The sequence below is a fragment of the Colobus angolensis genome, unplaced genomic scaffold (assembly GCF_000951035.1).
Source record: "Colobus angolensis palliatus isolate OR3802 unplaced genomic scaffold, Cang.pa_1.0 Scaffold213, whole genome shotgun sequence".
Lineage (NCBI taxonomy): Eukaryota > Metazoa > Chordata > Mammalia > Primates > Cercopithecidae > Colobus > Colobus angolensis.
In genome coordinates, this window is record NW_012115300.1 from 788,636 (window position 1) to 804,738 (window position 16,103).

At 39.5% G+C, this 16,103-nt stretch overlaps 1 protein-coding gene across 4 annotated transcripts in view; it reads left to right on the top strand.

Annotated features, from left to right (window-relative positions):
• Positions 1 to 16,103, top strand: part of FILIP1 (filamin A interacting protein 1) — a 200,223-nt gene that overhangs the window by 174,355 nt on the left and 9,765 nt on the right. For 2 of the 4 annotated variants that reach the window (XM_011942938.1, XM_011942937.1), the window contains 2 exons: positions 4,644 to 7,449; positions 11,235 to 12,048. In XM_011942938.1, the coding sequence (XP_011798328.1) occupies positions 4,644 to 7,449; positions 11,235 to 11,441 (3,013 nt within the window). In that variant the 3' untranslated portion in view covers positions 11,442 to 12,048. Of the gene's footprint in view, positions 1 to 4,643; positions 7,450 to 11,234; positions 12,049 to 16,103 lie in introns of those variants that run through there. The other 2 variants (XM_011942940.1, XM_011942939.1) reach the window with 2 other exon arrangements.

Here is a 16,103-nt window from a genome sequence, read left to right on the forward strand (position 1 = left end):
AGGAAAGCCTGATGCAGCAAAAAAGGAGTTGTCAAGGCTGAAGACAGCAAGAAAAAGAAGGAAGAGGAGGAAGATGAAGAGGATGAAGAGGAGAAAGAAGGTGAAGAAGATGATGAGGAAGAAGAAGATGATGATGAATAAGTTGGCTCTAGCACTTTTTTTTTCTTGTCTATAAAGCATTTAATCCCCCTGTACACAACTCACTCCTTTTTTTTTTTTTATACTTTAAGTTCTAGGGTACATGTGCATAGCATGCAGGTTTGTTACATATGTATACTTGTGCCATGTTGGTGTGCTGCACCCATCAACTCGTCAGCACCCATCAATTCATCATTTATATCAGGTATAACTCCCAGTGCAATCCCTTCCCCCTCCCCCCTCCCCATGATAGGCCCCGGTGTGTGATGTTCCCCTTCCCTAGTCCAAGTGATCTCATTGTTCAGTTCCCACCTATGAGTGAGAACATGCGGTGTTTGGTTTTCTGTTCTTGTGATAGTTTGCTAAGAATGATGGTTTCCAGCTGCACCCATGTCCCTACAAAGGACACAAACTCATCCTTTTTATGGCTGCATAATATTCCATGGTGTATATGTGCCATATTTTCTTAATCCAGTCTGTCACAGATGGACATTTGGGTTGATTCCAAGTCTTTGCTATTGTGAATAGTGCCGCAATAAACATACGTGTGCATGTGTCTTTATAGCAGCATGATTTATAATCCTTTGGGTATATACCCAGTAGTGAGATCGCTGGGTCATATGGTACATCTAGTTCTAGATCCTTGAGGAATTGCCATACTGTTTTCCATAATGGTTGAACTAGTTTACAATCCCACCAACAGTGTAAAAGTGTTCCTATTTCTCCACATCCTCTCCAACACCTGTTAACTCACTCCTTTTAAAGAAAAAAATTGAAATGTAAAGCATGTAAGATTTGTTTTTAAACTGTACAGTGTCTTTTTTTTTTTGTATAGTTAACACACTACAGAGTGTGTCTTTAGATAGTCCTGTCTTGGTAGTATTTTCAATAGCCACTAACCTTGCCTGGGACAGTATGGAGGTTGTAAATTGGCATGGATTTAAAGCAGATTCTTGTTGGTGCACAGCACAAATTAATTATATATGGGGATGGTAGTTTTTTCTTCTTCAGTTGTCTGTGACGCAGCTTATATGAAATAATTGTTCTGTTAACGGAATACCGCTCTGTAATTGCAAAGAAAAAAGTTGCAGGTGTTTTGTTGACATTCTGAATGCTCCTAAGGAAATACAAGAAAAAATATGTAAGTTGATTAAGTGTCATAAAAGAAAACTGGGCCAGGCATGATGGCTCCCACCTGTAATCCCAGCATTCTGGGAGACTGAGGCAGGAGGATCACTTGACCCCAGCAGTTCAAGACCAGCCTAGGTGACATAGGGGCAACTCTGTCTCTACAAAAAATAAAAATTTTAGCCAGGCACAGTGCTATGTGCCTGTAGTCCCAGCCACCAGCCATTTGGGAGGCTGAGGTCGAAGGATAGTTCGAGCACAAAAGGTTGAGGCTGCAGTGAACTATAATCATGCCACAGCACTTCAACTTGGGTGACAGAACAAGACCTTGCCTCTAAGAAAGAAAAAGACTGTAGGATACTGATATTACAGGAGTCTATAAGAAATTCTGACTTAATTGGGTTTGAAGAAGTGACATTGAAGTGAAAGTTGGAGGATGAAAAACTAGCCAGGAACATTCAGGTAAGTGTGACAGAATGAAAAAAAGGAGCAGGGAGGAAATACTAAGCAGAGGACACAGCATTTGCAAGGAATGTTAGATAACAGGAGAGACTGACTGGAGATGAACTTATCAAGGAGGTCAGATATTGAGTCCCATCATTCCCATCCCCAACGTCTTGCCTGTAAGAAGTTTGATTGCAGGTCTATTTGCACAGAAGGCTGTTGGCAGGCCTTCCAAAATGAGCTGAGCAACTTTACCTTGATCCTGGATCTGACCCTCAGCTGTACCAACTGGGAAACTGGGTTTTAGGAGCACACAAAATGTAATACCAGAATGAGCCTGGTATTGCTGTTAGAGCCACTTTAACTATATAAGATGGGCATGGTTTAAGATGTGGTGAAAGAGAATAGGAGGGAGAGTAAGCTAATGGGGTTAGAAAAACAGAAATAATCACAGCTAGGAGAACGTGAAAAATGTGGTTTCCTGGCAGCCAAATTCCTGCCGAGATCACACTCTAGCTCATGGAATTTCCCACTGATCAGAATGCCTTCTGCTTTTCTCTGGCTGAAACATTAGTGCCCCAAGTTTTACTATCAAAGACAGGATAATGACAAAAATGTTTATTGATTAAACACAGAAAGCACTGACAGTCTTTCCAGATGAAACCAATAGCATATACTATAATTCTTATCTTTTTATGCTTTATTACATTCATGTATTGAGTCTATGTATCTGTCACTTTACTTCTACTATTTCAATTAATCTTCAGAACAATTCTATACGGTTGGTATTAGTGTTCCATTATTGGAACGCTAAGCTTGTGGGAGTTTTTTATATCCTGCTGCTCAAGGTCATCGCCGAGGTCTGATTTTTCACACAAAAAAATTTGCACCCTCTGGCATAAATGGGTTAATATCCCTCCCTCTTTCCTCCATTGGTGAAAAAATTTAGAATCAGAGAGTTTCAGTTATTGGTCAGAGATTACACAGTTAGGAAGTGAGAGTCAGAATTCAGATTTGGTTATGTCTGACTCCAAAACCTATGTTGTAGTCATTCCAACCCACTGCCTCTAACAGTATAGAGGCATAGTATTCCTAAAAATATATTTTTAGAAGTTTTCACATGTTAAGCTTAGAATTGGAAGCAGTGATGTTTTCAATAAATTAATCTCTAACAGTCCGGTTAAGGGCAAGGAATTTGAAAATGGCATTTTGTGTTGAAAATATTCTGAAAAGTTTTCCCTAATCTATGGTTCTATGACATTATTTCAGTTGTTTCAATTTTTAGTAAAAGAGAGAACATGGTCAATAAAAATGCTCTTTCCTACATGTAAGGACCACATTTAGTGATGCTGTTACAGTATCACTTGTGCAAATCAGTAGGACTTGAAGATCATATTTTCCTCCTATTTTAGGGATAAAGTCATAATGATTTTTGGAGGCTATGCATTAGTTTAGAGATGCTAAGACACAATCATGCTTTATAAAAGTAAATTCTATGGAAAAATCTTAATGACATGATCAGAGCCATTTCTGTAATACTTATCTCACACTGTATTTACTTATTCATAGCTTTTGTTGTGCTTTACTAATGTATGTTTAAATATTTCTTATATACCAGTTTTCAGTCAGTGACAAGTAAAAAAAACCCACACAAATATTTATTGCACAATGCAATGTAAGACTATTAAATTCTATTTATTTTGCTAACAGCTAATCTAGTCATAAATATGAAATTAATCAGTCAGAATAGTAAAGGAGCAAAATATGCTGAAAAAATAAAATCTGTTATACTTAAATAAGTACATGTCATTAGTTGTTTATAACTTACTTCCTTTATAAACCTATTAATTACTAAAATGCATTCTTACAATAACATGGCAAATATGATTATAATTTTAATTGTTTTTATGGGTAAATAAAAATCTAATATAATTAGTACAAGTTAACTGACCAACCCAAGAATGGTAAATAGTTACTTCAGCATGTTTATATTCCTACTTTTTACAGATATGCATGAACACTGTAGAGAACATGTATTTCACACATGTGAAACATAATAATTCCTGCGGCTGCCACATTTTCGTACTGATAGTAATACAGATTTCCTTCCTACCTAGTTCTTGAATTTAAAAAAATGTTTAAATAAAAAACTCCTGTGCCAGTTCTGGTGTGAACTAAAATCAATTTTTGTAGATCAGCTTTTGTATCAGAAAGCCAGTCCTACTTTGTCCCTTCCAGGAGACAGTTACATAGTTTATGTCAAGGGTTTAAAATAAGAAAACCCAAAGCTGCTTCTTTTCTGAACCTTTACTATCATTTAAAGTAAATTTATCTCCTGAAATCGTATGATGCAGAGGTGGAGAGCAAGAATTTTGGAGGCTTCCTGGCCATTTGAAATCCAGCCCTACCACTTACTGACTCTGGGATCTGTGACAGGTTACATAATTCCCCTGTATCTCATGTTTTTTCATGGTGCTGATAGTAGCAATACATATCTCATAGAGTTACTCTGAGAATAAAGTAAATACTAACACCAAGGATACAGAAGACATATTATTATTGCACAACCTAAGTTTTACTTAATGGCCACTATATTAAAGTATAGTACACATGCGGAAGGATACTCAGAAGTGTTCAGCTTACTGAAATTTCATAAGATAAGCTAAACAATCCTGTATAGCAAACATGCAAATTACAAAAGAGAAACTAGTTACACTCAAAGCCCTCCTCATGCCCCCTTCTAGCCACTACTCCTAAGGGTAACTAATATTTTGACTTCACATTAGTTTCATTAATGGCTATTTTTTAAACCTTGATATTATAACAATTGATAAGGGATTTATTGTAGTAGCATTTTGTTTTTTATTTAATATCAATGCTTAAATCTGTTTGCTGATTACTCTTTTAACATATAGGCATATTTTATTTTCTAGGTTAAAAAAGCTCCTTGAACAAGAAAAGGCTTATCAAGCCCGCAAAGAAAAGGAAAATACTAAACGGCTCAATAAACTAAGAGATGAACTTGTCAAACTCAAGTCCTTTGCACTCATGCTGGTGGATGAAAGACAAATGCACATTGAACAACTTGGCCTGCAAAGCCAGAAAGTACAGGATCTTACTCAGAAGCTGAGGGAAGAAGAAGAAAAGCTCAAAGCCATTACTTCCAAATCCAAAGAAGACAGACAGAAATTGCTCAAGTTAGAAGTAGACTTTGAACACAAGGCTTCGAGGTTTTCTCAAGAGCATGAAGAGATGAATGCTAAACTGGCTAATCAAGAGTCTCACAATAGGCAACTTAGACTCAAGCTGGTTGGCTTAACCCAAAGAATCGAGGAGCTAGAAGAGACCAACAAAAATCTGCAGAAGGCAGAGGAAGAACTTCAGGAATTAAGAGATAAAATTGCCAAAGGAGAATGTGGAAATTCTAGCCTCATGGCAGAAGTGGAAAATCTTCGAAAGCGTGTACTTGAAATGGAAGGTAAAGATGAGGAGATCACTAAAACTGAATCCCAGTGTAGGGAACTGAGGAAGAAGTTGCAAGAGGAAGAACACCATAGTAAGGAGCTCAAACTTGAAGTTGAGAAGCTACAGAAGAGAATGTCTGAACTGGAGAAATTGGAAGAGGCATTCAGCAAGAGTAAATCTGAGTGCACTCAGCTACATTTAAATCTGGAGAAAGAAAAGAACTTAACCAAAGACCTGCTAAATGAATTGGAGGTGGTCAAGAGTCGAGTTAAAGAATTGGAATGTTCTGAAAGTAGATTGGAAAAGGCTGAATTAAGCCTAAAAGATGATCTTACGAAGTTGAAGTCATTTACCGTGATGCTGGTTGATGAAAGGAAAAATATGATGGAAAAAATAAAGCAAGAAGAGAGAAAAGTGGATGGACTCAATAAAAATTTTAAGGTGGAACAAGGAAAAGTTATGGATGTAACTGAAAAACTAATTGAAGAAAGTAAGAAGCTTTTAAAACTAAAATCTGAAATGGAGGAAAAAGTATACACCTTGACAAGAGAAAGAGATGAGTTGATAGGCAAATTGAAAAGTGAAGAAGAAAAATCCTCTGAATTAAGCTGCAGTGTTGACTTACTAAAGAAGAGACTTGATGGTATAGAGGAAGTGGAAAGAGAAATAACAAGGGGAAGGTCACGAAAAGGGTCTGAGCTCACCTGCCCGGATGATAATAAGATTAAGGAACTAACACTTGAAATTGAGAGACTGAAGAAACGTCTCCAACAATTGGAAGTGGTCGAAGGGGATTTGATGAAGACAGAAGATGAGTATGATCAGCTGGAACAGAAATTTAGAACTGAGCAGGATAAGGCGAACTTCCTCTCTCAACAACTAGAGGAGATCAAGCACCAAATTGCCAAGAATAAAGCAATAGAGAAGGGTGAGGTTGTGAGCCAGGAAGCTGAACTGAGACACAGATTTCGGTTGGAAGAAGCTAAAAGTCGAGACTTAAAAGCTGAAGTACAAGCTCTTAAAGAGAAGATTCACGAATTAATGAACAAAGAAGATCAGCTTTCTCAGCTCCAGGTAGATTATTCTGTACTGCAACAAAGATTTATGGAAGAAGAAAATAAGAACAAAAACATGGGGCAGGAGGTCCTCAATCTGACTAAAGAGTTGGAGCTTTCCAAGCGCTACAGCAGAGCTCTTAGGCCCAGTGTGAATGGAAGAAGAATGGTGGATGTTCCTGTGACATCAACTGGAGTCCAGACTGATGCAGTCAGCAGTGAAGCAACAGAGGAAGAAACACCAGCTGTATTCATACGGAAATCCTTCCAGGAGGAAAACCATATTATGAGTAATCTTCGGCAGGTGGGATTGAAGAAACCCATGGAAAGATCCTCTGTTCTAGACAGGTATCCTCCAGCAGCAAATGAGCTCACTATGAGAAAGTCTTGGATTCCATGGATGAGAAAGAGGGAAAATGGCCCCTCAATCACTCAGGAGAAAGGGCCCCGAACAAATTCCAGTCCAGGGCACCCAGGAGAGGTAGTCCTTTCACCAAAGCAGGGCCAGCCCCTGCATATTCGAGTGACACCAGACCACGAGAACAGTACTGCGACTTTGGAGATAACAAGCCCGACATCTGAAGAATTTTTTTCTAGTACCACCGTCATTCCTACCTTAGGGAATCAGAAACCAAGAATAACCATTATTCCATCACCAAACGTTATGCCTCAAAAACAAAAAAGTGGAGATACTACTCTTGGCCCAGAACGAGCCATGTCCCCAGTCACAATTACTACATTTTCCAGAGAGAAGACTCCAGAAAGTGGAAGAGGTGCGTTTGCAGACAGGCCCACATCCCCTATTCAGATAATGACGGTGTCTACATCAGCAGCACCAGCTGAGATTGCAGTTTCTCCCGAATCCCAGGAAATGCCCATGGGACGGACAATCCTCAAAGTCACCCCAGAAAAACAGACTGTTCCAACTCCAGTACGGAAATACAACTCCAATGCCAATATCATAACCACAGAGGACAATAAAATTCACATTCACTTAGGGTCTCAGTTTAAACGGTCCCCTGGGACTTCAGGTGAAGGAGTCAGTCCAGTGATTACTGTCCGACCAGTAAACGTGACAGCCGAAAAGGAGGTTTCCACCGGCACTGTCCTTCGCTCTCCCAGGAACCACCTCTCCTCACGGCCTGGTGCGAGCAAGGTGACGAGCACTATCACCATAACACCAGTCACAACGTCATCTGCTCGAGGAACCCAGTCAGTGGTGAGTAGAAGAGGCTCCAAAGGGCAGGCCCATGGAGGGAGGGAGATGTGAGTAGTGAGACTACCCCAGCACCCGCAGTAAAACCCAGCCACATGCTTCTCATGCTGCCTGAATCCAGATGCTTCGCAGAGGACTATCCACACAGAACTGAATGTAAAAAGTGACCTAATAGTTTAATAAATTAGGCCAACTTTGAGGGAAAACTTCGCCTATTCATGTAAATTATGGACAGTGCCATAAAACACTTGCAAAGGTAGCCTCTTTGAAATGGTAGCATATAGTAATCAGAAGGTTTAAAATTTGATTTTAATGTTTAAGATAGTTTTTAAAATGGAGATGGGGAAAATGGTCTATATGGAAGAAGAATTAAAATTGTTCCTAGGTTATGTTTCTAGAAATTAAAGTATTCAATATGTGGTTATGTATGGCCATAGGCATATTTTATCCCAAAATAAGATGAGAAGATTTTACTATCAAAAAGTTTTTTAAAAGTAAAAGTGAGTTTACATGTATAAAAACTATATTTTATTTAATCAGATCTTGCAGAGAGCAGGTGCTTCATAAATATTTAATAAATAGCTGGGGTTGGGTGCAGTGGCTCATGCCAGTAATCCCAGCACTTTGGGAGGCTGAGGCAGGTGGATTACCTGAGGTCAGAGTTCAAGACCAGCCTGGCCAATATGGTGAAACCCTGTCTGTACTAAAAATACAAAAATTAGCCCAGCGTGGTGGTGGATACCTGTAATCCCAGCTACTCGGGAGGCTGAGGCAGGAGAATCGCTTGAGCCTGGGAGGCGGAGGTTGTGGTGAGCCGAGATGGCACCATTCCACTGCAGCCTGGGTGGCAGAGCAAGACTCCGTCACAAACTAACAAACAAAACTAACTGGAAGGCTAAATGAATGATTATTGAAAAGCATGTGCAAAGCACAAAAGCTGGAACTTAAAAATAAATTCTGGCCGGGCGCGGTGGCTCAAGCCTATAATCCCAGCACTTTGGGAGGCCGAGACGGGTGGATCACGAGGTCAGAAGATCGAGACCATCCTGGCTAACACGGTGAAACCCCATATCTACTAAAAATACAAAAAACTAGCCGGGCGAGGTGGCGGGCGCCTGTAGTCCCAGCTACTCCAGAGGCTGAGGCAGGAGAATAGTGTAAACCCGGGAGGCAGAGTTTGCAGTGAGCTGAGATCCGGCCACTGCACTCCAGCTCGGGTGACAGAGCAAGACTCCGTCTCAAAAAAATAATAATAATAATAAAATAAATAAATAAATAAATAAATTCTGCCAGCCTGGCCAACAAAGCAAAACATGATCTCTACTAAAAATGCAAAGGAAAAAAAAAAATAAAAAAGTAGCTGGGCGTGGTGGCACACATCTGTAATCCCAGCTACTCTGGAGGCTGCAGCACAAGAATCACTTGAACCCAGGAGATGGAGGTTGCAGTGAGCCAGGATCATGCCACTGCACTGCAGCCTGGGTGACAGTGAGACCCTGTCTCAAAAAAGTAAATAAATAAATAAATTATAAATTATATTTTTCAAAATACTTCCAGTGATTGTCTTCATTTATTGGTGGCAAATTGGCAAATGTAATTATAGAAGAGCTTGTACTGTTTAGATGTTAACTTAAGCTAATAAACTAGAAATCATGATTTCTAGACTTTGAACAAATTCTACAGCATAAATTGAAATCTCCTAAGAAAGACAGGAAGCTCATAATTTAAACAGAAACTGTGGCTTATTTTCCTATATTCTTAATATGATTTACTTTAATTTTCTATGCACAAACATAGACTCAAGGCAGGCTCCAAAGTGTGAATTACTAATTGCTTTGCCAGTAAAGCTTTTACTTGTTGGCTCCTCATGAGCCAAATAGGATTCAGAATTATTCACTGTCCTCAGGTGATCCAATACTGCTTTTTAGGTAACGTGGAGCATAGCTTGGTTGTGTAGGGTCTTGCTTCTTTCTGCTGCATTTTATAAAAAGATATTGAAGGTATAAATATTGAAGGTAACTTAGAGCACATTTTCTGCCATAACATTTTCTTACCATTTTTAAGGGTCAGATCAAGGTAGCCCTACCCTCTGTATCGACATTTTTGACTACTGATTAAACCTCACACGAGTAGTATTTCAAAGCAACTGTCTAGGATTTCTAAGTTCTCAATGGTCCACCTATTTTAAGTATATCAGACCTCATAAAATCAAGGACAACAAAAGGTTTGGAATACTCCTCTTAGAATTTGAACAGTGAGGGTAGTTCATTTGTACATTTATTCAGTCAACATTTGTTGAGTGTCAACTATACTTTAGGCATGGGCTAGGTGCTGGGATGCCAAGAGGACTGTAGAAGTTCCTGACTTAGTGGAATAGACAGGTTTGGAACCTACTTAGTGGTTCTATGATAGAGATATGTACACAGCAGTCAATGGAGAAGGCTTCACAGAAGTGGAGGTTTCACAGTTAGAGGGATTTTCAAGAAGGAAAAGGGAAGGAGTATGTAGACAGAACAGCATGTGCAAAGGCACGACAGTAGGAAGCATCCTGGCATGCTTGGGGAATGGTGAGCATCCCATTGTGCTGCTACCAGTTGTGCATGGGGCAAAAAATGCAAGGGCAGAAAATAGGGAAGCAAACTGGGGTTGGATATTGAAGGGAGGCATATACATGTCTTATTATGAAATTGATATTAGGGAACCACTGAAAGGGTAATGATCATGAGAAAAGCATATTGTTTATGTTTTAGAAAGATGTGTGTGGAAAACAGTTTAAAGGATAACTTGGAGGGACAGGGATGCTGTTGCAATTCTCTATCTTAATGATGAAGCAGGCTTGAACTAAGGTAGTGAAAATGAGGACAGAGATAGAGTGAAGATGATCAAAACTATTTCATGACAAATTGAGTAGAGAGTGTGGCTCTTGGGTTTATGATTTGGCTGTCTGGGAGAATAAGATGAGAAACTTTAGGGGGACTAGCTGTTTAGGAGAGAGGATAAGTAATGTTTGGGGCATGTTATATTTGAGATGTCTGGGGAACATCAGAAATGTCCAGTGAATAGTTGGGAATAAGGATCTGCATTTCTAGAGGGCATTGAAGCCTAGGGGTCCCAGGGTTTGAACACATGAGGTAATAACTAAGGCAATTCTCAGGGTGAATGTTAAACATTAAAAGGAGGCTGAGAATGGAACATGGTGACACATTTAGAAGGCAGGCAGAGTAGATAACAAGGAGCCAGCAAGAGATTGAAAAGGAGTCGTCAGATATGAGAGGTGAACTGATGAGACTGTCCTAAGAAATCACAGCAAGACGGTGTTAGGAGCACTTTAAAAAGGAGGATGTGGTCAGCAGCGACAATAACATGTGAAGATTTTGAGGTCTTTAGGAGGTGAAAAGAGAGTGGCTTAATCTGAAATGGAAGAAAGGAGGGAGTGTAGAGGTAATTTAGGGAGCAGTAGGAGTAAAGTTGCCTGAGTTTTTGCCTGGTGGTCTATATTTCCTCTGTGAAACTGGAGTTAAGGCCATCTTCAGTAAGGGCAGAGGAGGTGAGTTAGTGTTTCAGAAGAGAAGGAAGTTTCAAGCAAAGTTGTTTTAAGAGAAGGGAAGGGGAGATAATCAGAGTGGATTAGATACCAACTCCAAGTTTCTCACAATTATTTTATCTGGGGAAGGGTCATCTGTGGGTGTTCCTGTGTGGCAAGAGTCCCACTAATGTTCAGATTGATGGCATATCCAGAGGAAACTCACCAACATCTCCCTTGTATCTACGTATTTTCTCTCTTACAGTCAGGACAAGACGGGTCATCCCAGCGGCCTACGCCCACCCGCATTCCTATGTCAAAAGGTATGAAAGCAGGAAAGCCAGTAGTGGCAGCCCCAGGAGCAGGAAATCTGACCAAATTCGAGCCTCGAGCTGAGACTCAGTCTATGAAAATAGAGCTGAAGAAATCTGCAGCCAGCAGCACCACCTCTCTCGGAGGGGGGAAGGGCTGAGGGCAGTGGCTGAGGGGGTATGTTGTGCAGATGCTACTGCTGCCGTGAAAGTGAACCTTCATCTGTTTGTGCCAGTTCTTTACATGTACTAATTTAAGTTTTAAATACTGTGTTTATAAAATAACCGACTAATAACCATGTGTCTTTCCTATTTTGTGCATTTGTTTTGATGCTGGGGAACAAAATTAGCAAAACTATTGCTTGCTGCCTAGAAGCCAGGGCGTGGTTTCTAGTTCCAGTTTTGCTTCTAGCAAGTGGACCCATCAGTAGACCCATCTGAGCCTGTTTCCTCGTCAGTTAGATGTGGGGACTCAGCCACATGCTCTTCAAGGCTGGCTCCCATATTTCCTAATTGCAAGTCAAATTTAATGTACCTTGTCCCACAATAATTTTTTATTAAAAAAATTCTATTATGAAATAAGACATACTTTAACAATTGTCATTTGCCTCTTTCACATCATGAATTTGCTTTATGTGCTGGAAAAAACATCACATAGCTATCACAGGGCCTGGACCTCTAAAATTTTGCAAAAACAAAAGGTTCTAAGATGATTTCAGGAAATAATATGAATGTGTAATAAAATGGAAATGAAATATGGAATCCTAAGAACAGAGTTTTACTTATTTGTGTGTGTCTGTGTGTACTGTAGAAGTTTTAGCCCCTCCATAAGATTCCCACAATTTCTTAGGCAATAATTTTAAAGTCATTAATGTCAGACTCGTGCTCTATTCAAGTGTATAATTGATTTAAATTGTGGAATAGTTTGAAAAGAGCTGCCAAATGACCTTTTATAGCTCAAAAGTGATTGTGATGGATAGAAACTAGCAGAAAGTAAATTCTGATACATTAATGCCAAGGGAAAAAATGACATCATACATATCTTAATTGAATTCAAATATTTTTCTCAATTAAGTATAGACTTGCAAGTGTAAAACCAGTTCATGATTTGGGTGTGTATGTGTATGTGTGTGGTGTGGAAAGTGGATTATTTCTCTCAGTTTTACTCGTTTGAATCATTTTCTTTCATTTTTAGGCATGTTTTAATAAGCATGAAGCAGAGTGTGAATGCAAAATGCCAGGTGTATTTGTAGATTAACCATGTTAAGGTGGGCTTTGTGCTTCATAGCCACATAACCACAAATGAGTTCAAGGCTAGTAACCCACAGCTTAGCACACAAGATCTCATGTAGGCTACACCTTTGCTGACATTTTTGAGCCAATTGAGTGAACTTTACAAAAATACAATAGCAAAATGTCACAGATTTTTAGTTTTCCATTTTTGTATGTGAGTGTTCCAAAATTATATGGATAGCACCTGTTCTTGATATTTGGGAAAAAGCATAATTCTTTATAAAAAAAAGATGTATGATTAGATTTTTATCTCATGTTTCAACATGTGTCATGATAATGAAGCTCTTCTCTGAGTTCCTTTCCACAGCAGATTTTCTATCGCTTGCAGAACTTGGGCTTGAATTGCGTATAGTGGTGGTAGATGCAGATGCCTCATAGTATTCACATTCACTTTAATCAGATCGCTGTTGCCTACTGCTCATCAGTTCTCAACATTGTATTACAAAATGTTGAGTAGCCAGGCATGGTGGCTTATGCCTGTAATCCCAGCACTTTGGGAGGCTGAAGTGGGTGGATCACTTGAGGCCAGGAGTTCGAGACCAGCCTGGCCAACATGGCAAAACCCCATCTCTACTAAAAATACAAAAATTGGCCAAGTGTGGTGGTGGGTGCCTGTAATCCCAGCTACTCAAGAGGCTGAGGCAGGAGAATCGCTTGATCCTGGGAGGCAGAGGTTGCAGTGAGCCAAGATCGTGCCACTGCACTCTAGCCTGGGCGACAGAGCAAGACTCTGTCTCAAAAAATAAAATAGGAAAAAAAAGAAAATTGAGGAGCCATGTTAAAGACCTGCCATAGTAATAGGATTTCAAGGTCAAAGGAGAGAGAGAGAGAGACTGAGACTATGATTTTGGATAAATTTGAACAAGAGAGATTGCCATTTGGAATACTGACTTACATTTTTTTTAAACATTTTTCCTCTTTCATAAAGTGAACATTCAACCCTTTCAAAAATGAAGACATTCACTGTTTTTACTAATGTGTACCTGACATTTGTGAAGTATTTAGTGTTACTGTACCATAACATATTGTATTTGAGCAAATGAGGGTGTCAGAAGAACCAAACACCACATTCCTTTTGACTCCACCTGCCATTCTTCAGTGACTTTTATCATAATCTTATTGCCACTTGCTGCTGTTTTTGCTTTTACCTTCTCACATCATGCTTATGGTGTTTCTTCCAGGAAGTCCATACCATCTACAGGAGAGTGCTCTGAAGGCTTAACAGTGCATGTACAGGATGTTTATACATCTGGATATTGGAATAGAGCCACCCACAAAGTACAACTGCTAAAAAAACTTGGCAGAACAACACAGATTTGCTTTTCAGAAATGATAAAGAACAACCACCATGACAGTTTTTCTTTGTAATTTTAGAGCCTACTCTATATTTATTGGATAGCTTTGCTTTAAGCCACACATTAGAAATAAAATCCACTGGGGATAGGAGGTGGAGGACTAAATGTATTACAAATCCAACTTCCATTTGTGAAGACAATACTTTTAAGATGCAATTTAATGTGCTTTTGTAGGGGTGAATGGGATTAAAAGTTTGCAATATTTTCTCTGTCCTGAAACGTACCGCATAGTAAAGTAAAAGGGGTCTCACTGTGGCTGATGTGTACAGCTGTTGCTCAGGCCCCACCCTGAAATCTTGGGATGGTGGGTGACTTGGGGGTGGGAAGGGTGGGTCATTTCCACAGACTTCAGTGCGTTGGTACCCTCTAGGGATGTGCAGGACACAATCTATACAGCTACAGAGGAGACCCTGGTCTTCACTGCCTGAGAATAATTGTAAGGTGCTGACTATTTCAGCACACTATGGTGGTGTCCACCTTACATGCATGATTCCAGAAATGTTTCGATATGGGACATAACCCCAAGAGTGTTTATTATTTTTTTACATGTGAGCTATACATCTAGGTCATCTGCTTAAGTTATTCCGTTTCTACTGGTGTTTCAATTGTATTTCCAGTGAGGACTGGTTGATGGGCAGCAATCGAGGTCTCTCTAGAGATTTTAGGGTATTTATTAAAGGTGTACCCAGAGCTCTTACTCAAATGTCTTCAAGAAATAAGTGAAAAATAGCTTTCATGTGTAGTGTGGGAGGAGTATAATTTCGGAGACATGAAAACAAGTTTAAGAATATGAAATGTAAAAATATTTAAATTTCTCATTCCCCAGATTCCGAATACTGGGGAAACGGTGAGACTTTCCTTGTTGGGAAAAACACAGGGTTATAGATATGAAGAGCACATTTATACTGGAGGCTGGGGGTACAGAGAGAGAACGAGTAATGAGGAGATGGGCATAGAGAGGATTTCCCAGGAAATAGGAAGATATGATTCCAAAATTTCCCCAACCTAGATAATGTTTCCTTTCTGTCTCCTTTAGGGTCTCATCGTTGGTTACTTTTTTGTTCTCTGGTCTTTCCACTTCTCGTTTTCACTTGCTATCCTCTGACCTCTCTCATTTTAGCAAAATTCCTCCTTCATCTATGCAGTCCTCTATAGCTACTGCCCAGTCTCCTTCCATGCCCAGGTGAGCTACTGAGAGAACACTCAACATTTCCTGCCTCCAGTCTTGCACTTCTCATTTATCATTAATCACTTTTTATTTTTAATAAAAAAATTCATACACATAGTTCAAATATAAGCCAGAGCTAAAAGACAATGAAAACAGATGTTCCTTACCACTTCCCTGAGCCCTCAGTTTTGTCCCCCGGAGAAAATCACTTCCAATTCTTAGCTGTTTCTTCTGGCATTTATCTCCATATTTCTAACTAAGGTGCTTATACAGTTACTTTTTATTTCTAGATTTTAGATCTCTTTTGTTTTCACATTATTGTTTTGATGGTTGAATGTTTAACCTTCTCACTTATCCCTTCTCTTTCCTTTTTCTCATTTTCCCAATATCATTACATCCTCAATTTTTTGATAAATCAGCAGCCAACATTTATATATTTATGTGTTTTGCAGTGCAAATTTAAATTGAAATATAGCACGGTAGCTCACGCCTGTAATCCCAGCACTCTGGGAGGCTGAGGCAGCTGAATAACTTGAGCTCAGGAGTTTCAGACCAGCCTGGATGACATGGCAAAACTTAGACTGTAGCCTCAAAAACACAAAAAGTTAGTCAGGCATGGCAGTGCGTCCCTTTAATCTCAGCTACTCGGGAAGCCGAGGTGGGAGGATTGCTTGAGCTTGAGAGGCAGAGGTTGCAGTGAGAGATAGTGCCACTGCACTCCAACTTGGGTGACAAAGTAAGACCCTGTCTCAAAATAAATAAATAAAAATAAATATTACTATCTGCTGAGCCAAGTAGTATACTATGATTTTGCTCTCTTCCTCTTACCACATTTCCCCCTTCAAAAGAATAATTGTTTTCATTTTTCATCTGCTTGGTTTTCCATGTATGTATATATATATTTTTTCAAATGCTCCATCAGACTTGCCAAACACCTATCAGTAATTTTTCCAAACACTTAAACACAGCAGTTTCATATTTTTCCCTGGAAGCCTTCCTATTCAGCC